This window comes from Artemia franciscana, chromosome 10 (genome assembly GCF_032884065.1).
Source record: "Artemia franciscana chromosome 10, ASM3288406v1, whole genome shotgun sequence".
NCBI classification, from domain to species: domain Eukaryota; kingdom Metazoa; phylum Arthropoda; class Branchiopoda; order Anostraca; family Artemiidae; genus Artemia; species Artemia franciscana.
The window spans coordinates 29,932,067-29,959,757 of NC_088872.1; the positions used below are offsets into that span (position 1 = coordinate 29,932,067).

At 37.2% G+C, this 27,691-nt stretch overlaps 1 protein-coding gene across 3 annotated transcripts in view; it reads right to left on the reverse strand.

Annotated features, from left to right (window-relative positions):
- Window positions 1–2,184: 2,184 nt before the first annotated feature.
- Window positions 2,185–27,691, reverse strand: part of LOC136032049 (uncharacterized) — a 169,433-nt gene continuing 143,926 nt past the window's right edge. For all 3 annotated transcript variants that reach the window (XM_065712152.1, XM_065712151.1, XM_065712153.1), the window contains 4 exons: window positions 15,204–15,333; window positions 12,114–12,315; window positions 8,948–9,111; window positions 2,185–2,404 (listed from right to left, as the gene is read on the reverse strand). In XM_065712152.1, the coding sequence (XP_065568224.1) occupies window positions 2,283–2,404; window positions 8,948–9,111; window positions 12,114–12,315; window positions 15,204–15,333 (618 nt within the window). In that variant the 3' untranslated portion in view covers window positions 2,185–2,282. The remainder of the gene's footprint in view (window positions 2,405–8,947; window positions 9,112–12,113; window positions 12,316–15,203; window positions 15,334–27,691) is intronic.

Here is a 27,691-nt window from a genome sequence, read left to right on the forward strand (position 1 = left end):
AGGGGAAACGGTGGTACGCCGCTACGTGCTGATTTTTCCGGTGGTGTGCCGTCGACTGATGCCAATGTCTCTTATTAAGAAAGAGTTTTGACTATATTCAAAACTCCCGGAGTACCTTCTCGGGGGACCAAAACGTCCGCATCCATCTCAATAGCCAATACTATATGTAAACAATGGACAAACTCCATAGCTTACCTCTTTTTCACCAGAGGATGGAGGGGGTGGATTATGTCATCCCTAAGATCATAGCTATCTCAAAATGCTGGTCGGGGGAATTTTGGGGATAAAAGGGCGTTAGAGATGGGCTAGTTGCCCTCCTTTCTTTTTGGTCAATAATAAGGGCACTAGAACATTTAATATCCAATTGAATGAGACCTTTCCATATCTTCAAAGACCATTGGCTCGATACAACCAAACCTTGAAAAAATCAACAACCAATAAACACACATTTGTGATCATTTATCAGAAAAAAAAATGCAAATTCCAGATTTTTGTAGATGGAAGTTTGAAACCTCTACAATGGGATTCTCTTATACGGTGCACCTGATGGTGTGATTTTCGTTCACTTTTGAGTTTGTCCAGTTGACTTTCTTAGGTTATTTTCCCCTTTTTCGAAAATTACAGAAATCTCTCAGGATCGTAGCATTTGATGGGTATAATTAAGCTTTATTATTCTTACATATTTAGAACCAGGGTTACAAGTCAATTGTTTTGATGCATACATTGCTATCCAAATTTCATTTATTAGACTTATGGTTACTATTTTGCCGAGCTGCTCCTTACCTACAGTTCGTTACCATTAACTGTTGAATAATCTTAATAGATTATCCTGCAAAATAAGATCTGTAAAGGGGAAAATTTTTATTGCTGTGGGCCTCTTCAAATAAATCATCAAACTATGCTGCAAGAAATCAAGAGGACTGCTGACTGTGAGATAATAAGCTCTTCAAAAAGCATTTGGAGAAGTTTCTGGAGGACCCCCCATCCTGCCCTTAAATACAGGACTGACTACTCTGTTTTTAAGCTTTTATTCCCATTTCCTGGTTAGAACTCAATGTCGATAGAATTTTGCAAAGTTACTTAACACACCAAATAATAAATCACTGCAAAAACATAAGGCTAAATGCAGACAAACGGCCACGCATAGCCACGCCAATAGTACCGGCAGATGAATGGGCAGGGTGTTCAGAGTCTATCAACGATTGTAAATAATATTGCAAGGCAATGACCTAGTCTCGCAGTTATTAGTTAAGTGTTTCGCAGTATTTGGCAAACGCGTAGTGCGGTGATAGAAATAATTTAATTACTTCACACCATCAAATTTATTTCAAACAAATGACAGGTGTTACGTTTGGAAGCAAAGTTTGGTGGCGTTCGTTTGCACATGCAGCATTTTAGAAATAACAACAGTGATTAGGCAATGATTTATGCTTTGGGGCAAAACATTTTGTATTTTCACCCTATTTTGTTTTATTTCATTAGCGTTCAACGAACTTCACTTCTCGAGTGTGTACCAAATAATAAGGAAGTACCAAATTCTGCATTATCTTATGTCCATGGAGATTACAAAAGTAACAACATGGATTAAGTGTCCGACAACAAAGAAAAAAAAGTTTGTTTACAGCAGAAACAACGCATATTGAGATTTCATTAAGGAATGAGTTGCCATTGTTTGACATCTATGAGACGTGCGTAATCTTAAAGTATAACCAATCAGAGGTTTTTCACGACATTTCACATCAGCCAGGCAAGGCTAGTCAATTTGACTCCTAGCTTCCTTAGAATATGGAACAGGAAAGAAAGGAAGAATCTTAAATAGCCAGAATAGTCATTTAACGACAAACTTAACATTAGACAGTTTGGAAAAATTACTTTTAACCATTTCTACTTTAACTGTATTCTGAAATAAAGGGGGAGGTGCTTTCAATTACGTGCTACTGATTATTCTTCCAATGATAAATCCTCAGTTTATAAGACATATCTATTAAAACTGTACATTCTCAAAGTAAAACGCTAGGATAAGAACTTAATTTATAACAACTAAACATCTAAACAATTGCGGGAATGGAATGATATTTTCTTTTCATATCGCGTTCATGAATGCTAACTGGGGCGTATTTTAAGTGAGGAATTTACCTATGGAATGTTTACGCAGAGGAAAATGGAAGAAAGTCCCGAGGTCTCACAGTTGAACTGTTTATTACCCTTTTATACAAAAATAATCATAGAACATAAAAGAGATCACGAGGTAAAAATAATTAGAATGAGACTTGAAAATAGTTTCAGCTCGTAACTAGGTTTGGATTTGCAATCTTCGCTGGCATTAAATAGCTAGAGTCATCACCAGCATTTTGACAAAATTTACCAGAATCTTTGCTAGCTAATGTCTCATCATCTTCCTCTTCTATAAAAAGAAAGTCTAAATAATGTAAGACTACAAAAAAACACAATGAAGGTGTATCAAAATATGTACAATACATGAAAGGCGTTTTGTGCAATCTAAATAGTGAGTGAAACTAAAAGGTGAAACAGCAGAGAAATATAATGTCACAGGAGAGGATATATGATTTCTTGTGTCATTTTCAAGCCAACATTTTTGTTTGTTGTTCAAGCCAAGACACTGTAGGCTTCCTTTATAAGAGTTTCAGACAAGGCGGTTCTAATAGTATACTTCGTGTTTCCATCTGAAGCTATTTTTTAGGAGCTATAGGTTATTGTGTTTCTTAGTATGGGACTTGATTATGTCTTACTAGGTTTCTAGTTACTGCAGCAGCCCAGCTGCATGCACATTCAATTTGTTACACTGTTTCACATAACTGTGACCACAAATTTACCGGTAAGACCTTACCTAGATATATACCCCATTGCGAACAGGAAAAACCCTAAGGCTTTTTCTACTTTAGAATAGTAAGAGACGAACCTCAAAACATCAGGCAGCCAACTAAGTCCAATATATGCAATGGTTTGTTCTTCTAATGATCGTCTTTTCAATATAATTATTTTTTAGGATGTGACGTGATCGTCTCTTATTAGGGTGCTAGCCACCGCTGCAAACCTGATTAAACAGCTGTCTATATGTTCTAGTACCTTGATAACTTTGAAGTTTCTGTTGGCTTTCAGTTACTATTGGCTATAGTTTCTTCTTTAACATAAACTTCATTAATCAAATATTATAATATATCTTACATGGTTTAGTGGTTGGGATAGGTTGCTCTCACTGAGTTGGCCTGAGTTCGATTCCCAGTATGGTACATTTATACCTATGATGATTTCTTAAGGAAAATAATTAAAATAAATTTGTGTTAAAACTATCTTCTCTAAAGATATGTAGGTGTTGCATCATCATCTATATAATTTTATTGCTTAAGTTACTAAGGGCTACAATTCGTTCTTTAACGTAATTTTGTACGTGAGAAATGTAATTTTTCGTAGAAAATAGATTATATTTTAAAAATTAATATTTTTAAATTACAGAAGTTTTTAACCACATTCATCTATCTGAGGAGAAAAAATGCTTTAAATGCAGAATATCGTGGTTCAAGCAAATTATCTTGTTTTTTCAAGCCAATAGATTTTCCTCTTTATTCAAACCAAGGGACGAAAAGTTTCCTATGTAGGGGTTTCTGACAAGGCGGTTCTAATATTTTACTTTTTGTTTTGATTTGACACTATTTTCAGGAGTTAAGGGCTATTACATATCTTAGTACTTGACGTGGTCGTCTCTTACTGGGTTGCTAGTTACCGCTGAAAACCAGAATCAATATTTCTTTTAGGATTTAAATAAGAAAAGATGTGCATACCGTCAACAAGCATGCACCAAAAAATGTGACTAAATGCTATATAAAATTATGTCAGGTAATTTGGTATGCAACGTTTTTTGTTTTGTCTCCGTCATACCAGGTCTCTCCTACCTCTTTTACTCCCCTAAGCGCATCCTTAAAAAAGGATCAGTGAATAGAAGACTAACTTCAAAATTTTTCGATCAGAATAGCTTATTTTCAGAAACAGTGTGTGGAAACGGTGGTAAAACAATGTGTAGTAATATGTTAATCTGCTTCACGGCGATTCTAAGCTTGTAACACGTAATAAGATGGATATAATGACATTTAACTTGCTGAAGAAATTTTTAATGGTTTTACACAGTGGGGAAAACCAATAGTGTTACTTGGAGATGAAGCAAGAGGACAATGGCCCAATTTTCATTATTTCCTGCCACTAGAAAATTTGTCAGAAATTTCCTTCAAAATGGCAAAGGTCAGAAGCTAATTTTTCCACATATTGATCCAAGTGAGCCAACGGAATTAACAAAAAGTAGGACTGCCCTCAAAGTAGGACTTGTACAAGAGAAATAGTTAACTTTGTCGGAATGACAAAATGATTAAATGAGAAGACCAAAAACTGAAAAGTATATATTTTGATTGGGTGTGCGTGTAACTGAACCCACCCGTAACCAAACCCCGTGCAACTGAACCTCGTCCAACTGAACCTCGTCCAACTGAACCCATTGAATTGAACCCTTGTTTAACTAAGCTCCCATTAAACTGACCCACCATTGGACTGAGTCCCGTGCAAGGAAACCCTTCTGCGAGTAAGCCACCGTTTAACTGGACCCCCGGGCAGCTCAACCCACGGGCAACTCAACCCCATTTAACTTGACCCTGGTGCAAGTGAGCCCTTGTGCAACTAAACACTCCTGCAAGTAAACCCCTGTTTAACTAACCCCATGCAACTCATCCCACGTTCAAATAAACCCCATTGACTTAAAACTCACTCAGCTTAACACTTGTTCAGCTGGACCTCCGTTTAAATCAACCACCGTTTAACTCAACCTCCGTTTCATTCCACTCTTATTTAACTCGCCCCCCATTTAAATTAAGCCCTGTTTTACTCAAATCAACACTAGACCTAAGAATAAGTTTGAACTACTAGTGATTAGAAGCTCAAAATTTGATTATTGCTTTATTCGCAGTTTCTACCTTATATTATTATGGCACTTGGCATTAACCAATAAACATATAGCAATCGCAAATTCTGTCGGTCTGTCGGTCCTGGTTTTGCTACTTTAGGCACTTCCAGGTAAGATAGGACGATGAAATTTGGCAGGCGTATCAGGGACCAGACCAGATTAAATTAGAAATAGTCTTTTTCCCGATTTGACCATCTGGGGGGTGGAGTGGGGGGCCCGTTAATTCGGATAAATAGAAAAAATGAAGTATTTTTAACTTACGAACGGTTGATCAGATCTTTATGAAATTTGATGTTTGGAAGAACATCGTGTCTCAGAGCTGTTATTTCAAATCTCGACCGGATCTGGTGACATTGGGGGGGGGGGGGAGTTGAGAGGGGGAAACCTAAAATCTTGGAAAACACTTAGAGTGGAGGGATCGGGATGAAACTTAGTGGGAAAAATAAGCACATGTCCTAGATACATGATTGACATAACCGGAACAGATCCGCTCTCTTTGGGGTACCAGGGGTGGGGGGGGGTTAATTCTGAAAAATTAGAAAAAATGCGGTATTTTTAACTTAAGAACGGGAGATCGGATCTCGATAAAATTTGATACTTAGAAAGATATCGTTTCTGAGAGCTCTTAATTTAAATCCCGACCAGATCTGGTGACATTGGGGGGGGGGGAGTTGAGAGGGGGAAACCTAAAACTTGGAAAACACTTAGAGTGGAGGGATCGGGATAAAACTTGGTGGGGAAAATAAGCACAATTCGTAGATACATGATTGAAATAACCCAAACGGATCCGCTCTCTTTGAGGTAGTTGGGGGGGGGGGGTAATTCTGAAAATTAGAAAAAATGAGTTATTTTAAATTTACGAACGGGTGATCGGATCTCAATGAAATTTGATATTTAGAAGGATATCGTGTTTCAGAGTTCTTATTTTAAATCCCAACCTGATCTGGTGACATTGGGGGGGAGTTGGGAGGGGGACACTTAAAACTTGGAATACACTTAGAGTGGAGGAATCAGGATGGAACTTGGTGGGAAAAATAAGCACAAGTCCTAGATACATGATTGACATAACCGGAACGGATCCGCTCTCTTTGGGGTAGTTGGGGGGGGGGGGTAATTCTGAAAAATTAGAAAAAATTAGGTATTTTTAACTTACGAACGGGTGATCGGATCTCAATGAAATTTGATATTTAGAAGGATATCGTGTCTCAAAGCCCTGATTTTAAATCCCGACCGGATCTGGTGATATTGGGGGAATTTTGGGGTGGGGGAACCTAAAATCATAGAAAACGCTTAGATTGGAGGGATCGGGATGAAACTTGGGGGGGAAAATAAGAAGAAGTCTTAGATACGTGATTTAAATAATTGAAACGGATCCGCTCTATTAGGGGGGGGGGGAGGGGTAATTCTGAAAAATTAGAAAAAATGACGTATTTTTAACTTAAGAAGGAGTGATCGGATCTTCATGAAACTTCATATTTAGAAGGACCTCGTAACTCCGATCTCTTATTTTAAATCTCAACCGGATCCAGTGTAATTGGGGGGGGGGCATTTGGGGGGGGGGGGGCATTTGGGGGGGCATTTGGGGGGGGGACCGGAAATCTTAGAAAATACTTAAAGTGGTGAGATCAGAATGAAACTGGATGGGAAGAATAAAAACTTGTCTAAGATACCTGACTGACATAACCGGACCGGACCTACTCTCTTTGGTGGAGTTGGGGGGGGGGTTAATTTTAAAAATTGAGGTACTTGTAACTTACGAAAGGGTTACCAGATCTTAATGAAATTTGATATTTAGAAGGATCTTGTGCTTTAAAGCTCTAATTTTAAATTCCGACCCGATGCTGTGACATTGGGGGGATTCGGAGGGGGAGACCGGAATTCTTGGAAAACAGTAAAATTGGGGTATTTCTATCTTACGAATAGGTGATCGTATCTTAATGAAATTTGATATTTAGAAGCAATACATGTCTCAGAGCTCTTATTTCAAATCCCGACCAGATCTTTGACCTCGGGGGGAGTTGGAGGGGGAAATCTTGGAAAACACTTGGAGTGGAGGAATCGGGATGAAGCTTGGTGGATAGAATAAGCAAATGTGCTTGATACATGATTGGCGAAACCGTACTGGATTCGCTCTCTTTGGGGGTGTTGGGGGCAGGGGTTCAGTGATTTGGCGAGTCAGGTGCTTCTGGACGTGCTAGGACGATGAAAATCGGTAGGCGTGTCAGGGACCTGCACAAATTGACTTGATAAAGTCGTTTTCCCTCGACCATCTGGGAGGCTAAAGGGAGAGGAAAAATTAGAAAAAATTAAGTATTTATAACTTACGAGTTGGTGATCAGATCTTAATGAACTTTGATATTTAGAAGCATATCGTGACTCAGAGCTCCTATTTTAAATCCTGACCGGCATTGAGCCTCTTATTTTCCTTTTAAATCAATCTATTGATTCATAGAATTTTGTTAGAGCTCATACCATATGATCTCTTGGCTCTTAGCTCTTCTTGCCTCGTCACAAGTGCCATATGAGCTCTTAGCTCTTGTTCATTTGGGTAGCCCTAGAACTTTGCCAAATTGAAAGAAACTTTCTGAAATTGGGTAAATGTAATTAGTTAAACGTATCTTTTTCCAAAAATTTCTATTTTATGCTAGAGGTATTGTCACATAACATGAAGCTAAGATATTGTGTTTTTTCAATCAAATAGTCAACTAAGGTCTATTCGATGTTTATATAAAACAAAGTGAGCGAAGCCGGTAAGCAGTCACGGTAGATATATCTCTTTCTTTGTTTTTCCTTGGATTTACTACAGTTAAACGAGGGTCCAGTTACACGGGGGTTGAGTTGCACAGGGGTTAATTTACACGGAGATTTAGCTAAACGGGGGTTCGGTTGCATCTTGGGTCAGGTGCTCGAGGGCTCAGTCACATGGGTTCTGTTGCTCAGAGCTAAGTTACACGAGGGTTAAGCTGCAATCATTTTGATGGGTACACAACAAATTAATAGATTTTTCATATTGTGCGCATTTCAATTTTTTAGATCTTCTTTTAATAGGAAAGGAAAGATGTAAAGAACGCTCAAATGCACAATTTTAGGCCTAAATTTTCTAAATTTTAAATAATAGGTGCGATAAATTTGAAGGGAAGAGGAATGGAGGGAGGAGCTCACAAGTATTTGTTTGATGATGGTAATGTTTGCAAATTTTTGAAGTCAATTTATACCAGAATTAATTTGCTGTTTTACTTTTCTGTTCGTTCTTATCGGAACAACAGCTTTAGACTGCTTCTTTTGTTTTGCAATTAATTTAAAACAACATTCACCTTAAAAAGGTTTTTCCAAGAAATGCGAAGAGCGAATTTGAAAAATAAAACGGACAGTTATAAAGCTAGACAATTAGTCAAACTTACAACAACAACAAGAAACTACTATAAATTAGTAAATGAAACCTGGACAGAACATAAATTAAATTAAAAAGTAAAGTCAAACTTAAAACAATATAGCACAACTAATCACAGTAGGGCTGTCACCTTTGCAAACCCCCCTGGCTAGAGTATGACTTACTATAATTTACTGAAAAAAATTTACATTTAAACAACATGTTTTCTTTGTCATAAAATCACAAGAAACCTCAGAATCAAGGCCCTAGCGTTGACTTAGGCCAAACGCAGTGTTTCCCATGTATCGTTACTATTGTCTTCCTGGGTAATTCGTATGGAAGGGTTCGTAGGAACTTGGGAATGGGCTCTTTTAATTTGATACTGAAGCTTGGCTAAAAGTACAGTATGATGCCTTTTACTGTAATTTTTTTGTTTTGTTTGTTGTTTTATTTTATTTGTTTCGATCTATATTTGTCATTTCTTTTTCTAATTTTGTTTTTGTGTGATCATTTGTTTTGTATGATCATTTTTCTCTTTCATTGATCGAGCTATAAGACGTTACAAAAAAAATCAGAAAAATAGGAGAAAATTAATAAAATTTAAGCAATACCTGATTCCAGGCAACCAATATATCCCGGGTTATTAACAATTAGTGAGAAAATGTCAAGATAATTAACACCATCTGCTAGCATTCTATCAAGGATTAGGGCTAACTCGTGAAAACTTGGACGATCAGATGGTGAATCCTTCCAGCAATGAAGCATTATGGAGTAGCTGAAATAAAGCAATCAATTGTGACAATGCATAGGTAAAAGATTTTCATAATAACGTATAGATCAAGCAGACCCTTCCAAATTGACGTTTATTAACATGGTAAAACGGCGATTTCTAAACTAGTCGTGGAAAATATAGAGAAATTTACAACAGCAATTATTTCATTAAAATAATTTTTCAGTTTTTAAAATTAAACATTTCGCTTCTACACTAACGTTTATACCAACTTATTTGCTTGGCCAACGCTTAGTTTCGTATAGGGGTGCTATGTTGGACGACCCTTAGCTCGTTGGCGACAATGCTTTGAGGGATTTCGTTGTCTACAAGTCTTCAGGAAGGGCTCCGTCACCAAAATTCACATGGAAGTCTTCCCTGTCTCATTCAAGTCATGCCACCCATTATTACTACCTTCTTCGTCAGAATTCATCTGTCATTTGTGATTGTTTGGTGAGAGGCCTGATCTGGGCATTGGGTACTTTAACAGTCCATGCAAATCACAAAGACTCTTCTCAGGTAATTATTCATAAATTGAAGCAACTATTTCACTAATGATCTAGACAGACTTAAGGTTCTGCATCCTTATGTATGGATACTACATTGTTTTTGAACAGGCAAAAATTCAGCTTCATAGAGTATGTGTTAAATTCCCGAACATTATTCAGTTGAGAGAATGCTACATCTGCATATTTAATCTGGAGCATTTTCTTTTTATTATAGCTGTCGTATTGGGTTAGTATTGTACCCAACCCAGATGAATTAAGTACTTTTCTTGGTTTTCAAACAAATATTTTTTTTTTGGTTATTTAAGCCAAGGGACGGAAGGTTTTGCTATGTAGGGGTTTCAAACAAGGCAGTTCTTACAGTGTGCTTCTTGTTCTGATCTAACGCTATTTTTAAGAGTTAAGGTTTATTGAATTTCTTAGGATTGGACATGATTGTCTCTTGCTATATTGCAAGCTACCGATGCAACTCGGAATACAAGCAGGAAAAAGCCTAACGAACAAGCAATTTTTCAGAAGGTGCTTGTATTATCTTGACTTTTAACTACTATGTGCCATGGTTTTTTCTTTGCTAAGTTTCAGCTATATGCGATGAAGCTTACATAGTCTCCATTTATGATGAACCATGTTCATCCTCCATGTGATTTTATTACAAAATGCACTAGATACGGTAATTTCATTTAAATTACACCATTAAACAGCTCTCTATGATGTTCCAGTGCCCCGAAAGCTGCGAAAAAATATTAGAAAAAAAAGATACCTTCGATGAAAAATATCGTAGTTCCACCCACTTATATTGTTTTTTCAAGCCAATAGGTTTCCCTAGTTATTCAGACCAAGGAAGTTTCCTACATGTGAGTATCAGACAAGGCGATTCTAATATTATACTTTGTGTTTCAGTCTGACCCTATTTTTAGGAGTAATGGGCTATTATATTTCTTAGTATGGGACAAGATCGCAACTGAGTAGGTTGCAAGCTACCGCTGCAACTCGGATAGGCAATAAAAAGGATTGTGGCATAGAGTCTCTGCCCTTTTGTCCCACAAAACATTAATTTTTCTCCGAAGAGAGTCAAAATGCCCAGAAATGCCAATTCTAACGTAAAATCGATTTTCCATGGTCAAAAACCCTCAATTAAAGGTTTTGAGCCCCCTTGGCGTGAAGTATGGAGGAAATTTTATTTTTGCATGTATCTCCTTATTTATTTCTAATTATTTTTCTCCACCAGGAATAGCAAGCAACTGCAAGATCGCAAAAACACTTTTAATGGCCCGTTTAGAGGCTACTGCCTCTCTTTACGTGCCTCTTAGAAGTTTACCTTCGTGAGTCCATCGTAAAGTGTCATATGACACCTTCTGGAGTGGGAAGGCTAGAATACATAAAAAAGGTACGATCATTATCTCCTTGGCCAAAAATAATTAAAAAGAACTGTAAATGCCCCCCTTTGTGTACTTCCTCCCAGCCTCCTTGTGAAAACTAAAAACTAAGTTTTGAAAAAAACTGCCTAATACAAAAATTTTACTTGTTCATGAGAACGATAATAATATCGTTCTCATGAAAATAATTGGACTTCTTTTGCACGAATTATCAAGATACCTGTGGTGAAATACCCATCAGGCTTTTGATTTCAGCGGCAATTTGCACACGCCTTGTGTAAAAGGTTAAGAGAATTAGCAAAGTTATGGCGAACAAAAATGTTCGCTTAGAAGATTCTGTAAAATATACTGGCAAAACTAGCTTAAATGAACTAACACATGATATTTCACAAAGCCTTTTCTAAAACTAGTGCTTTGAGCTTACTTGAGACTTTTTAGAAAACTCTTACCTATTGTTAGTAGACTGGAAAAACTTTGTGTTAGTTGTTTTTCCTTCTGATTTTTCAAAAGAGCGAAAAAAAAACTCGACAATGCTGAATGTAAGAATTTAATATTTAATATTCTTTATACAAGGTTTTGTTCATGGATTTATTATCTGAATTAAGATACTAGATAATATAAAAAAAACATTGCAAATTGTGAGCAGTTAAAAAGCCGCTAGTCACCTAACAAGAATGATGGCAATCAACCAACGTAGTCTATTAGTTTTAATGGACAAATAGATTTAAACCTGTGCAATGATTTTTGAATCAGCATGCGTATCTTAAAGCCGCTGGTGAGTAAAAACGATTCAACTAGTAATAATAAATTAAATAAAAATAGAAAATTTTATTGTCGCATTAAACTGTTAAAATTGTCGTTTATGTTGTATGTTGTAGAACACTAACTATCTTAATGTAATGAGTACACGCTTGTTTTTTTTTTTACGTCGGTTCAAATTCTCCAATTCAAAACAAAAGTTGACAAAATAAGAAATCAAAAGTCTAAGCATAAGGAAATGATTTTCTAGAATATTAACAAGGTACTACATCTTTTTTCTTATAAAGTTTTGCTTATATAAAATGATAACAACAGTTCTGTTCAGAAAACAGCTGAAGCAATGGGAAAAAAAGAAATTCAAGCTCACAGTTCTTGGGAACAGTTGTCAGGTCTTTCCATTCTGTATCCAGATTTCAGCAGTCGGTATAATTTTTCTGGCCCTAACCCTGGATATGGTGTGGAGCCTAATGTACATAATTCCCACAGCAGTATTCCAAAGCTCCAAACATCAGACTTGGTGGTGTACAGCTGATCAGCCAAAGATTCGGGAGCCATCCATTTCACTGGCACTAGGAAAACAAAATTGACAAGGGAAGTTGCAACAATTCTTTTTTTCGCCACACTTGGAACGATCAGAATGGATGAAACAATTTAAGATTTTAACTTCAGAATTTAAGTGGCATTCCAAACCACGTAGACGTCCATGTCTAGACATGAGACTATCCAGACATATTCAGCTCCCATTTGAAACAAAGATTCATTAATTTGCAGAAGAATTAATAGCAAAGTAGCCTTTTAGTAGCCTTTTCAGGATGCTGTACCTCTGTGTCAAGAATATCAAATCTGCTCTATCAGGAAACTTGAATGATCGCCATCTATATTTAAAATTGGTGTTCCCGTGCAAGTCTAACTAGAGTTTCATACTTAGTTTTTTTTTTCACCCGATATCTGTGATAACGTATGAGTGCATAGTTTGAATAGAAAATAAAAGGAATAATTGATATTCATTCTCATTCCTGTTAATCAATCAAATCTACTTTTAGAACTGAAAATTCGTCCCTATCTCCACGAAATCTCAGCAAAGGTAAATACTAATTCTAACGCAATCCAAAGAAATCTTAGAATGAACAGTGAATACGAATATTGTATTTACTCCTGTCACTAGAAATAAGAACCACAAATATCTGATCCAAACTTTTGAGTAACGACTTTGAACTCTCAACACGTAGATATGTAATTTTCATTAAATTGTTTCTTTGTTAACAATAAAATTTATTAGAATCTAAATCAGGTTAATGAGTTTTTCAGTGACCCAAAATGGTACACTAGCGAGTTCTCAGAATAGAGTCGAACAATTCGGTTAAAATATTTACAAAATTCTTGCATTCGAACAAACTGTAAAATACCTAAAATTGCCATAAACATTAAGTTAGGATGTCTGAGAATGCTATGAAGTAGTCCTACGTCTGGAAATACTTAATACTCTTGAACAACTGAACAGGTCAGATATATCTGAAATTATACAAAGTTGACAAAAATTCAATATAAAAAGTTCAGGAAATGCTCTCCTGCTTGCCTCAACATAAAACGTTGGCCGCATAGAAATCTAATGATTAACAATATTTTTTATTTATTTACAAAGTTAAGCAGTTTGAATTTCTAGCAGAATTTAAAAACTCTAATTTCTTTTTTAAGACTCCAAAGGTGTTTCACTCTATTAGAAGCACGATTCTACACTACACTGAACTCTCAAATAAAGTTGCCTCAAAATTTTAAGCACTTAAGCATTGTCAATTATATTTGAATACTCTTTCAATAATGAATATTAGACGCACCTACAGGACTTGAAAATATACAATGGGGAACAACACACTATCAAGATTGTGAAAGAAAAATTTAGACCCTTATCAGTTTGAATCCTGTTCAATACATTTAATTTGAAAAAAGTATTCCTCCAAAGTACACTCATTGCTACCTAATAAATAGGCGGTAGTTTGATAAGACAGCATTATTGTTATTTTTGAACACTAAAGCTGATTAGCATTACCTTTTAAGGTTAAGGTTAAATTTATCTTTCAACTGTCATGCGACATTTATTATTCTCTTGTATTGTATATATCATCAAATAGTAATTGTAAATGTACGGGATGCCTGTAAAGTCAAACATAGTATTATAAATGTTGTTGCTGAAACACAACCTGCATAATTATTTTACAGGCAGTAAATTAGTGCAAAAACATTGTGCAGACAATGATTCAAATATTGTTCTTTTACTACATTGTTTAATTGTAAAGAAAGTTTATCGTATATAGACTAATGTCAGAAGCCCAAATTTGCTAGCAATCAGCATTTTAATAAAGCTGACTGTCATCTAAAACAGTTTATTGTAACACACTGTGAGAAAAGAGCAGAACTTGTCTATGGTACCCGATCTCCTCAAGACGAAAGTTTGATAAAAATAATTACGTAAGAAATGCCTTATTACTCTGGTGGTAATTGTAAAATACTTGATAAATCTAAAGTTACACATAAAAAGTTACAAGCCTGAAAAGAAGTATGCAATTGAAGGAATTAACCCCCCATAAAAGAGATGTAAATAAGATATTGGCAGGGAAAGTACTGACGTGGCTCTTTTCTTCTCCAGGGTTAGTTGTATTGAGCCAGTTGACGTAGAGTGTTGAAAGAGGGTTCAATTCAAAGGAAAGGAATGACAGATGCATAATCATTTGCTAGTCTTTTTTTCATCGGTGATAATATCGCAGTTTTAGAATATTGGGTTTTGGACCAGACAAAAGAAGGGGAGGTGGAAAACACTGAATTCCTCTTCATATACAGAATCTATTCTACTCGAGCTATTCGGTTCAAGTATTAGTGTCACTCTTTACTTTAATTTGAAAAAGTTTGTCTTTTTGTTTTATCTAAAAGAGATGGGCGTTACTCTGTTAATAATTTCATATTGTTCCTAAGAGGGTTTCTGGTTTTATATTCATGAATAAGGTCTACTGAGTCTGTGACCACTTCTACCTCATACACAGCGACAGCTTTGCTTCCATAACAGGTATTTTACGCGGCTTTTTAGAATACTTCTTAAGTAACAATGAATAAAAAATATTTTCAATTTTTGTACTTAGGAATAGGGCTCATAGGCGCTTTCACACTGAATGTGTAAAAAATAACAAATAAACAAATAAAAGAAAAATGTGGCGGACCCTTATTAAGCACAGCCAATTTCATTAAGGGGCTTTACATAGACATCATTTCAGGTTTTCTTTGTGTGGAAGGACTGGAGATTCTTTTAAGCTGGAAAAAAAAATACTAACAGTATATTAATCCTATTTGAACGAAGCTTTTCTCATTTTGACAGCTATTTTATGGACTTCTGAACTGGAAGAGGGAGGTCAAGGTAAGCTATAGCACTTTTCTAAATAATATATTTGTTAAGTTGGTCATTGACTACCTCTCCCTTTGCTTCGTTTGAAATATGCATCTTCTTCATAGATGTCACGGGTGAGCCCGAAGTCCGATATCTTAGCTATATTTCCATTTGCTACCAGAACGTTCCGAGCAGCCAAATCACGATGTACAAGCTGAAATTAGATATCAAAATACATAAACTGAATTTTTTGTATAAATCTCTGTGACTCAACAACTTTAATAGTTCACTCATTTGCGGAAAAGTCTGAGTTCACCCATTACTACGTTTTTAGTAATGCTATTAGAAATTTGGCCCACGGTAAAAAAAAAATCATTGAGAGAAAGTCCCTGATTAGCTCTCAAAAATTCGTAGACATATTCATTCATGACAGACACCGTTTCCAGAAACTTTCGGATTGAAGTTGCTCTAATAAACAATTTACAATGACAAACCTTTTTGCCATTATGTACAAAGTTGTGACAAAAGAGGTAGGATTGATTTCGTCCAGTAGTACCTTTACTTCATACTCTGCCTCGGCGTCAGAACTATCAGAGCCTGCGGGTAGCAGAGTAATAATACATTCAAGTATGGCCTAAACCTTGAAAACAGAGCAGACTGCATAAAACTAGCAAGTCTCAGCGGTCTTCTCAAGCTCTAAGACTTTTTGACCACTAGTACGCTGGGATTCCACAAATAGTTCATGTCAAGTGTTGCTGCATGTAATAAATACGTAAAGTCTTTTCATGACAGAGAAAAATTCCGAAAGTTCCCTGATGTTTTTTAGACAGTAAGTCAAAACAGAGATTAATCCGTGAGCGTAACAGTTTGCATAAACTGTATAAGGCATCTTCTCCCTAAACTTTGCTTGAACTCTGTTAAATTTCCACTCACAACGGATGCGCTGTCATAACGCTGCGCAATGCAAAACATAAAATCTGCAGCAAGCTTTCTATAGTCTCATAAATCGATGTGGACAAACTTTTGGCTTCTAATTTGTGAATCTGATAACAGCTTATTGGTTGCTCCACAACTTTCCCACAACTTATTCCTAGCCTTAATAACTTAGTCTTCTTGATATTAATTTTCAAACCTATTCTAGCACCCTGAACTCACAAAATATCTAAAAGAACATTCATTTTGCTCACACTTTCAACTACAAGAATAACAAGTTAGCAAAGACAGCAAAGACAGGCGAAAACCAAATATCAGTCGCACAACGAAACTGCGGATCTTCAACGCTCTAGTCGGCTCTGTGATGCTTTACGGAGCTGAGACATGGCAAGCATCAGCTGCAACCCTCAAGAAAATAGACGTATTTCATGCAAAGAGCCTGAGGAGGATTGAGGGCCTACGATGGTCCGACTTCGTCAGCAATGAAAAGCTTCTGCAGCTCACAAAGCAGTCTTGGTTTTCGACTCAAGCAGCCGAGCGAACCTTACGATGGTTCAGGCATCTGCTTCGAATGCCACCACATCTACCCGCAAAGATGATCTATGACTTCAACCCTATCAAAGTTGGATGGAAGCGACCTCGCGGCCGACCGAAGAAACGTTGGTCCGACAGCCTGTCCGAGTTCTTGGCGATGGCAAACATCAGACAGGGCGAAGAACAAATACTCGCCATGGACCAAAGTGGGTGGAGGAGGCAGACGTCACTCTCTACGCCGAGCAGTGCCCGGGAGGAGACTTAAGTCAAGTAAGTCATCAGCTCAACCAACCTACTTTGGTTTGTAGATGTTTTTGATTCATCAGGACCCCACAAAGCAAGACTCTGGCGCCCAAGAAAGTAAACAGCGCGAAAAATGTACTTCCCATTATCTCCATTTTCTCGGAACTCTTGAGATCCAGATTGGATTAAGACATTTGCTATAGACCTCGAATTTCAGCACTAATTACCTTAAATTCAGTCCATGACGACGTACAACGCCTGTGTCTTTCAGAACCATCATGTTGCTTTAATAGAGCAGAACCGTCTTTCCACTTTCAAAATCCTGACTCAAGAGAAGCTTTTTTTTACAGCAGTTTCTCCAGATCTTAGAGCCCCAGTAGAAAAGTGACAGCAAGCAAAAAAAATTCAAAAAGAATTTCCTTCTGTTAGAATTAGAAGCCAGATATCTCTCAAGAATAGGTTGATCTGGTTTGTCGTGACGTGTCGCGGAAATATCTGAGAGAGGTTCTTGACTGCTACTGGAGGCCGCAATGGATTCAGGGATGTAGACCGAACTTTCATATTAACATGGGTCATTTATTGTTCCCTGATTTCCGAAAGACTGTTACAAGTGGAGGACTTTATCTCCACTAATCCGACATCTTGACTGCTAACATTTTTGCCAGTTTCTCCTAAGTTTCTTCATTTTTCTTCCGCATTTTCACCGCAAAAAATATAATGTTTGTTGTAGCTTTTTACTCATAGTTTGATTACAAATTCTCAAGAACAATAAAGATATACTGGCTAGTAGGCGGACGCTTAGTTTTGACTGAACCCTACCCAGAAAGTAATCAAAAAAAAGTTTTTCCGAGGGAAGTGAAAAGCGAAATTGAAACCTAAAACGAACAAAAATTATTACTTCACAGCCTATCTAACATATATAAATAAAACTAATGCAAATAAATCAACTTGCGATATTTTCCTATGTTTATAGGATTACAGAAAACTAGCGCTTTACTGAAAACACAAGAGCCAAGTGTAAAAAATAACAATATTGACTAAGAGTCAAAAGTAAGTACGTAACCTCACAGCATCAAACTAATCTATAACACTTTTCTTAGTCCTACAGGGGCTGTGATATCAGTAACTCTCAGTATACAATCAAAATTATCCTAAAAACATAGGCATAAAAATAACAAGTTTACAGTCATTTCACACCATAAATAATTGACTTATCAGGTAACATCTTGGTCTCACCTGGTATTACTCGAAATGAAGAACATATCTATCGTAATATAAACTCTGGAAATCTAGTTGTTTCTCTCTATAAAACGGATAATTTTAAGTTGTGATACAAATTCTAAAGCGAATCTATAGTTACGCTTCGAACTTGTCCCCAAAAGAATCATGAAATGTCCTTTTCAGATCCAGAACCTCAGTCAATCAATGGACTGAGCTCACTGTCCAGAAGTGATACGAAATTAAACGACAAAAAAGCAAACCAACAATCTAAAAATGATTTACTTTTATATTGTTTAAAGTGTCCTTAAAAGGTTTACTTTTACCGTACCAAAACTCCTATATTGTTTTTTGTTTGCAGTAAAGCGCTAGTTTTCTGCAATCCTACAAACATAGGGAAATGCCACCAGTTGGGCTATTTGCATTAGTATTATTGATATATGTTAGCTAGGCTGTAAAGTAATAATTTTTGTTTGTTTTAAGTTTCAACTTCGCTCTTTACTTCCCTCGGAAAAAAACTTTTTTTAAAATTAATCTATGTTCGTTTTGATTAAAATTTAATTTAGAAACAAACCTGCTATGACTTCTTTTATTTATACGGAATTATTTCTGTTTGTTTAAAGTTTTAATGTTGGTCCTTAGTTTCAGTGGAAAACTAATTTTCTTATATAATTTCTAATCACCTCCAATCTAGGGGAGATAAGACACTTCAGCCCTTACTAAGGAGCTGAACTCAGAAGCCGTACAAGAATTGAAATTAATACATTTAGAGTGGAAAAAATTGAAACATAGTATCGTTTCTTTTTGTTAAAAAAAATAAATAAAAAACAAATATATAGATATTTAATTCTTTGTTTAAAAAATTGAGTTTAGTAGCACTTAAGAAAGTAGCTCCAGGCGAGTAGCTACGACACAAAAGATTAACTGAGGTTTGTGTCTCGACATACTTGCGGAAAATTTTGCTAGCTCAAGAGAAATGTGCCTTTAGGCTTAGAAGTTCATTTGACCTATCCCTAAATAAAAAGCTACTCATTACTCAGAAATGAATAGAAATTTCAAAAAAGATAATTTCTTGTGTAGGTACGATGTAGATAATTTTGAGAAGAATTACCTGAATTCTCCTAGAGAACTACATTCATTGGTCTTTCTTCCTCTTTGGATGCACAATGGATAAGTAAGTATAAGAATAAGATATCCTTCTTTTAATGTACAACTTGAGTGGTTCCAGAATCACAAGCCTACACTTCTCCAACCATTAAGTGGCAAGGGGTAGGGGTTAAGGGCGTAATTTGCTGTGGGGAAGAGGGGGCTACCTCCACTCTCAGACGTCAGTTTTCCTCCGGACCCCAGTTTACCCCCTCCCCCCTTCCAGCTGAAATTTAGTTTTTCCAAAAATGCTGGCAAAACTAAGATAAATTGCATAATTCAAGCATCTACTGAAAGAGGTCATTTTTCTTTTGTACATCTTTACCTTTTTGTTACTAAACGGTTCGTTTTCCAGTTTTCTATGTCATTTTCACTTGATTTGGAAAAATTGGCTCAAACGTTGACCCCCCCCCCACCCCCCGCAAACAGGATTTTGACAGGATTGCGCCTTTCATTGGGGTATGGTTTTAGTGATCTACTCCTAATGTCGTTTCAAACCATGAACAGGATGACCTCTATTCCCTTTTGAATCAGAATCCTTGACCAAATACCTTCCTTGGACATGGGTTAAAAATTGAGTGCATCGCATTTTCAAAAACAGTGAAATTATCTGAAAATTATCGTATAGAAAGGAGAAAACCACGATTGAAAAAAACAAGCAGGAATCGAATCGAAGTCAAGCACTGTAACGACAGAATCACGCTCTAACAATCTAATTTGATATATTATTGCTTGTACCTTAATTGCATAGCTCATTAAGGGGGGCTTGGAGGAGGGAGATACGGGTAGTGCTCTTGCCAACCTCCGGTTAAGGGTTTTGGACCATCATTATTACAATGATGATATTGTTTTATACTTCCAAGCTTTTCTGCGCAAGAATTGACATCCAAAGTGTTGTTTTTAGTGCTATATCGCATCTAGGGAATTCATAAATATCACACAGGTATGAGCAACAGCTTTTAATGGAGCAATTAAACGTTACTCTAAAAAGTTCTGGTAGCCCACTAGCCCCACATTTTCCACTTGAGACATGGCACCAAAAGTACCGTTTTTAATGCCATTTGGAACTTTTAGATGGTGAAATATATAAGAAGGACGTAGAAAGGGGCGTAATTTGTTAAGACGCAGGGGGGCAACTTCCCCCCTCAGACCCAAGTTTGCCCTCCAGACCTCATTTTGCCCCCCCCAGCTTAAATTTTGTTTCTATAAAAAATCTTGCCAAAACTAAGATAAACATGCACACTTCAAGTATCCACAGAAACAAGTCAGTTTTTTTTTAAGTATACATTTACTTCTATGGTAATATATGGCTCATTTTTCAGTTTTTACAATCATTTTCACTTGATTTAGGAAAATTAACTCCAACTTTGCCCCCCCCCCTCCCCCAGGATTTTGGCGAAATTATGCCACTGGCCGTAGATATGAACAAAATCTTTCTAGATGCCTGCGATACCAATACGCCCAATAACAATATTCTCACACTGATACGCGTGATATAAATATGTTGAACAAAATGGCTATATTAAAATTATGATTTGATGACTTTGGGGAGAGGGGACCTTCAGGGAGGGGGGCTATCTGCCCTCCAATCTTTTTGGTCACTTGAAAAAGGCACTAGCAAACTTAATTTCCGTTCGAGTAAGCTATTACACACCTCTCTATGATGTTCTGGTCACCCCTAGCCCTGCTAGAAAGAAAAAATGAAAAACAGATCAGTGGTGCCCATGCAAAAAATTTAGAGTGGAAGAAAAGAAAAAATCCAAACATAGTGTCGTTTCTTTTTTGTAAATATTAAAAAAGAAGAAATAGATTTTTAATCTTTGCTTTAAAAAATCAATTTAAGTAGCACGTAAGAAGATAACTCCAGGCGAGTAACTACGATACAAAAGGTTAACTGAGTGGACAGGTGTGTGTATCGAGACAATTGAGGAATATTTTGCTAGCTCAACATTAAGCTTAGGAATTTATTTGACCTGTCCCTAAATAAAAGCCACTTATTACTCAGAAATGAAAATAAATTTAAAAAACGATCATTTCTTGTGCAGGTACGATATATGGTATTACAAACTGAATTTGTTTTTATTTTGAAAATTTTGGGAAGAGCTACCTGAATTTTCCTAGAGAATTATTTTCCTTTGTCTTTCTTCCTCTTTGGATGCGCAATCTTGCCTAGGGAGAGAATATTACGGTGAAATTGTCAAGTAAATAATTTGAATATGTAAGCATAAAATAGGTAATTCTTCTTTTAATATAGAACTTTGGGTGGTTCCAGAACCACATGCCTACACTTCTACAACCACTAGGTGGCAAAGGGTTGGGATTAAGGGTGTAATTTGCTATGTGGCAGAGGAATAGCTTCCCTCTCAGACCCCAGCTTACCCTCCTCTCTTCCCAGCTGAAATTTAGCTTCTCCAAGAATGTTGTCAAAACTAAGATAAACCTTCATAATTCAAGCATCCATTGAAACAGGTCATTTTTCTTCAGTACATCTTAACCTTTTTTCATTACTATACAGCTCATTTTTCAGTTTTCTCTGTCATTTTCACTTGATTTGGGAAAACTGACTCCAACGTTGACCCCCTCCCCACAAGATTTCGACAGAACTACGCCACTCGTTGGGGTATGGATTTAGTGATCTACTCAGAATGTCGTTGTAAACCATGGACTGAATGACTTCTATTCCCTTTTGAATGAAAATGATTGACCAAACACTTTCCTGGGCAAGCGTTAAAAAATGAGTGGTTCAAACTCACAAAAACAGTGAAATTATCTGAAAATGACCGTATAGAAGGGAGAAAACCATGATGGCAAAAAAAAAAAAAAAAGCAGGAGTCAAAGACAAGCCAGTCAAAAACATAGTCGAACACTGTCCCAACAGAACCATGTCTCTGATAATATAATTTGATATATTAGTGCTTGTACGTTAATTGCGTGGCTAATTAAGGAGGTTTGGAGGAAAAACATACAGGAGGTGTTCTTGCAAACCTCCAGTTAAGGACTTTGGACATAATTATTACAATGATGATATCGTTTTATACTTCCAAGCCTTTCTACTTAAGAAGTGACATCAAAAGTGTTGTTTTTAGTGCTATATCACACTAAGGGATGGTAGAATTGATAAACAGCGCGTAGATATGAACAATAGATTTCTAATGACCCATTAAAAGTCAGTCTAAAAAGTTCTGGTAGCCCACTAGTCTCAGCTTTTCCACTTGAGACATGGCACCAAAAGTGTCGTGGAACTTGCTGATGGTAGAATTTATAAGAAGGACGTAGAAAGTGGCGTAATTTGTTATGGGACAGGGGGCAACTGCCCTTCCAAGCACAAGTTTGCCTCCCAGACCTCATTTTGCCTCCCAGCTGAAATTACGTTTCTGCAAAAAATCTTGTCCAAACTAAGATATGCCTTCACAATTCAAGTATCCAGAGAAACAGTTCAGTTTTCTTTAGTATATCTTTGCCTGAATGGTAATATGGGGCTCATTTTTCGGTTTCCACTATCATTTTCACTTGATTTGGGAAAATTGGCTCCAACTTTACTCCCCCCCCAAGGTTTTTGACGAAATTACGCCACTGGACGTAGATATGAGTAAAATCCTTTTAGACATCTGCGATACCAATGCGTCCAATAACAATAAGCTCATTCTGATTCACGTGAAATAAATACGTCCGATACCGATATAGGGTGCAGCCCTATCCCCAGGGACTATGGAGGGTCATATGATTACCAAAACCAAAGATGTTCAAACTTTGAACTATTTTGAACAAATTGGCTACCTCAAAATTGTGATTGGAAGATGTTGGGGGGAGGGGTCGTCAGAGAGGGGGGGGTAGTTTCCCTCCAATCTTTTTGGTCACATATAAAGGTCACTAGTAAATTTAATTTGCATCCGAATTTGCTATTACATACCTCTGTATGATGTTTTGACCACCCCTAGCCCTACAAGTAAAAACAAGAGCTAAGAGCTCATATGGTACTTGTGACGAGGCATGAAGAGCTAAGAGCCAGGAGATCATATGGTATGAGCTCTAACAAAATTCTATGAATCAATAGATTGACTTAAAAGGAAAATAAGAGGCTTAATGCCGGTCAGAATTTAAAATAAGAGCTCTGAGTCACGATGTCCTTCTAAATATCAAAATTGATTAAGATTAGATCACCCACTCTTATGTTATAAATACCAATTTTTTTCTAATTTTTCCTCTCCCTTTAGCCTCCCAGATGGTCGAATCTGGGAAAACGACTTTATCAAGTCAATTTGTGCAGCTCCCTGACACGCCTACCAATTTTATCGTCCTATAACGTCCAGAAGAACCAAACTCGCCAAATCACTGAACCCCTCCCCCCAACTCCCGCAAAGAGAGCGAATCCAGTACGGTTCCGTCAATCACGTATCAAGGACATTTGCTAATTCTATCCACCAAGCTACATCCCGATTCCTCCACTCAAAGTGTTTTCCAAGATTTCCCCCTCTAACTCCCCCCAATGTCAAAAGATTTGGTCGGGATTTGAAATAAGAGCTCTGAGACATGAATTCCTTCTAAATATCAAATTTCATTAAGATCCGATCACCTATGCGTAAGATAAAAATACCCCAATTTTCACGTTTTCCAAGAATTCCGGTTTCCCCCTCCAATCCCCCCAATGTCACAGGATCTGGTCGGAATTTAAAATTAGAGCTTTAAAGCACAAGATCCTTCTAAATATCAAATTTCACTAAGATCTGGTCACTTTTTCGTAAGTTACAAATACCTCAATTTTCAAAATTACCCCCCACCCCCCCAACTCCACCAAAGAGAGCAGATCCGGTCCGGTTATGACAGTCACGTATCTTAGACAGGTTTTTATTCTTCCCATCCAGTTTCATCCTGATATCACCGCTTTAAGTATTTCAAAGATTTCCGGTACCCCCAACTGCCCCCCCCCCTAATTACGCTGGATCCGGTTGAGATTTAAAATAAGAGATCTGAGTTACGAGATCCTTCTAAATATGAAATTTCATTAAGATCTGATCACTCTTTTGTAAGTTGAAAATACGTCATTTTTTCAATTTTTTCAGAATTTAACCCCCCCCCCCCTTCCCCAATAGAGCGGATCAGTTCCAATTATGTAAACCACGTATCTAAGACTTCTACTTATGTTTCCCACCAAGTTTCATCCTGATCCCTCCAATCTAAGCGTTTTCCAAATTTTAGGTTTCCCCACCCCAAACTCCCTTCAATGTTACCAGATCCGGTCGCAACTTAAAATAAGAGCTTTGAGACACGATATCCTTCTAAATATCAAATTTCATTGAGATCCAATCTCCCATTCGTAAGTTAAAAATACCTCATTTTTTCTAATTTTTCAGACTTAACCCCCCCCCCCCCCAACTACCCCAAAGAGAGCGGATCCGTTCCGGTTATGTCAATAATGTATCTAGGACTTGTGCTTGTTTTTCCCACCTAGTTTCATCCCGATCCCTCCACTCTAAGTGTTTTCCAAGTTTTAGGTTTCCCCCTCCCAACTCCCCCCCCCCTCCCATGTCCCCAGATCCAGTTGGGAATTAAAATAAGAGCTCTGAGACACGATATCCTTCTGAATGTCAAATTTCATTGAGATCCGATCACCCGTTCGTAAGTTAAAAATACCTCATTTTTGTAGTTTTTCAGAATTAACCCCCCCCCCCCAACTACCCCAAAGAGAGCAGATCCGGTTATGTCAGTCACGGATCTTAGACAGGTTATCATTCTTCCAATTCAGTTTCATCCTGATCTCACCGCTTTAAGTATTTTCTAGTTTTTCAGAATTAACCCCCCCCCCCCCCCATAGAGCGGATCCGTTCCAATTATGTAAATCACGTATCTAAGACTTCTGCTTAATTTCCCCACCAAGTTTTATCCCGATCCCTCCAATCTAAGCGTTTTCCATCTTTTTAGGTTCCCCCACCCCAAACTCCCCCCAATGTCACCAGATCCGGTCGGGACTTAAAATAAGAGCTTTGAGACACGATATCCTTCTAAATATAAAATTTCATTGAGATCCGATCACCCATTCGTAACTTAAAAATACCTTATGTTTTCAAATTTTTCAGAATTAACCCCCCCCCCAACTACCCCAAAAAGAGCGGATCCGTTCCGGTTAGGTCAATCATGTATCTAGGTCTTGTGCTTATTTTTCCCACCAAGTTTCATCCCGATCCCTCAATTCTAAGTGTTTTCCAAGTTTTAGGTTTCCCCCTCCCGACTCCCCCCCCCCAATGTCACCAGGTCTGGTCGGGATTTAAAATAAGAGCTCTGAGACACGATATCCTTCTAAATATAAAAATTCATTAAGATCCGATCACCCGTTCGTAAGTTAAAAATACCTCTTTTTTTAATTTTTCAGAATTACCCCCCCCCAACTACCCCAAAGAGAGCGGATCTGTTTCGGTTATATCAATCATGTATCTAGGACTTGTGCTTATTTTTCCCACCAAGTTTCATCCCAATCCCTCCACTCTAAGTGTTTTCCAAGATTTTACGTTTCACCCTCCCAACTCCCCCCAATATCACCAGATCCGGTCGGAATTTGAAATAACAGCTCTGAGACACGATATCCTTCCAAACATCAAATTTCATTAAGATCTGATCTACCGTTCGTAAGTTAAAAATACTTCAATTTTTCTATTTTTTCCGAATTAACGGGCCCCCACTCCCCCCAGATGGTCAAATCGGGAAAATGACTATTTTTAATTTAATCTGGTCCGGTCCCTGATACGCCTGCCAAATTTCATCGTCCTAGCTTACCTGGAAGTGCCTAAAGTAGCAAAACCGGGACCGACAGACCGACAGAATTTGCGATTGCTATATGTCACTTGGTTAATACCAAGTGCCATAAAAATGGGCCACTGTCCTCTTGCTTCATCTCCAAGTAACACTATTGGTTTCCCTTTTGTGTAAAACCATTAAGAATTTCTTCAGCAAGTTAAATGTCATTATTAATTTCCACTTATTACGTGTTACAAGCTTAGAATCGCCGGAAAGCAGATTAACATATTACTACACATTGTTTTACCACCGTTTCCACACACTGTTTCTGAAAATAAGCTATTCTGATTGAAAAAGTTTGAAGGTAGTCTTCTACGCACTGATCCTTTTTTAAGGATGAGCTTAGGGGAGTAAAAGAGGTAGGAGAGACCTGTTACGACAGAGACAAAACATAAAACGTTGTATGCCAAACTACCTGACATAATTTTATATAGCATTTAGACACATATTTTGGTGCATGCTTGTTGACGATATGCACATCTTTTCTTATTTAGATCCTGAACGAAATATTGATTCTGGGTTGCAGCGGTAACTAGCAACCCAGTAAGAAACGACCACGTCAAATACTAAGATATGTAATGGCCCTTAACTGCTGAAAATAGTGTCAAATCAAAACAAAAAGTACATTATTAGAACCGCCTTGTCCGAAACCCATACATAGGAAACTTTCCGTCCCTTGGCTTGAATAAAGAGGAAAATCTATCGGCTTGAAAAAACAAGATAATTTGCTTGAACTACGATATTCTGCATTTAAGCATTTTTTTTTCTTTTTTTCTCCTCAGATAGCTTGGCATTGGTACATCGTACAGAGCTGCTTAATGGCTCATTTTAAAGCCAATGAATGTGGTTAAAAACTTTTGTAAATTAGAATTATTAATTTTTAAAATATAATCAATTTTTACGAAAAATTACATTTCTCATGTACAAGATCTCACAGCTTTCAGTATTTTCTAAGATTTCTTGTTCTTCGTTTAGTTTTCAGAACAAGATTTCTTGTTCTTGTTCTTAGTTTTCCAGAATTAACACCCCCCCCCCCCAAATACCCCAAAGAGAGCAGATCCGGTAAGGTTATGTCAGTCACGTATCGTAGACAGTTTTTTATTCTTCCCATCCAGTTTCATCCTGATCTCACCGCTTTAAGTATTTTCTAAGATTTCCAGTTCCCCAAAACTGCCCCCCCACCGATTAAGCTGGATCCAGTTGAGATTTAAAATAAGACATCTGAGTTACGAGGTCCTTCTAAATATGAAGTTTCATGAAGATCCAAACACTCCATCGTACGTTAAAAATACGTCATTTTTTCTAATTTTTCAGAATTACCCCCCCCCCCCCAAAAAAAAGAGCGGATCCGTTACAATTATGTAAATCACGTATCTAAGACTTCTGCTTATTTTTCCCACCAAGTTTCATCCCGATCCCTCCAATCTAAGCGTTTTCCATCATTTTAGGTTCCCCCACCCCAAACTCCCTCCAATGTCATCAGATCCGGTCGGGACTTAAAATAAGAGCTTTGAGACACGATATCCTTCTAAATATCAAAGATCATTGAGATCTGATTACCCGTTCGTAAGTTAAAAATACCTCATTTTTTTAATTCTTTCAGAATTAACCCCTTCCCCAACTACCCGAAAGAGAGTGGATCCGTTCCGGTTATGTCAATCATGTATCTAGGACTCGTGATTATTTTTCCCACCAAGTTTCATCCCGAT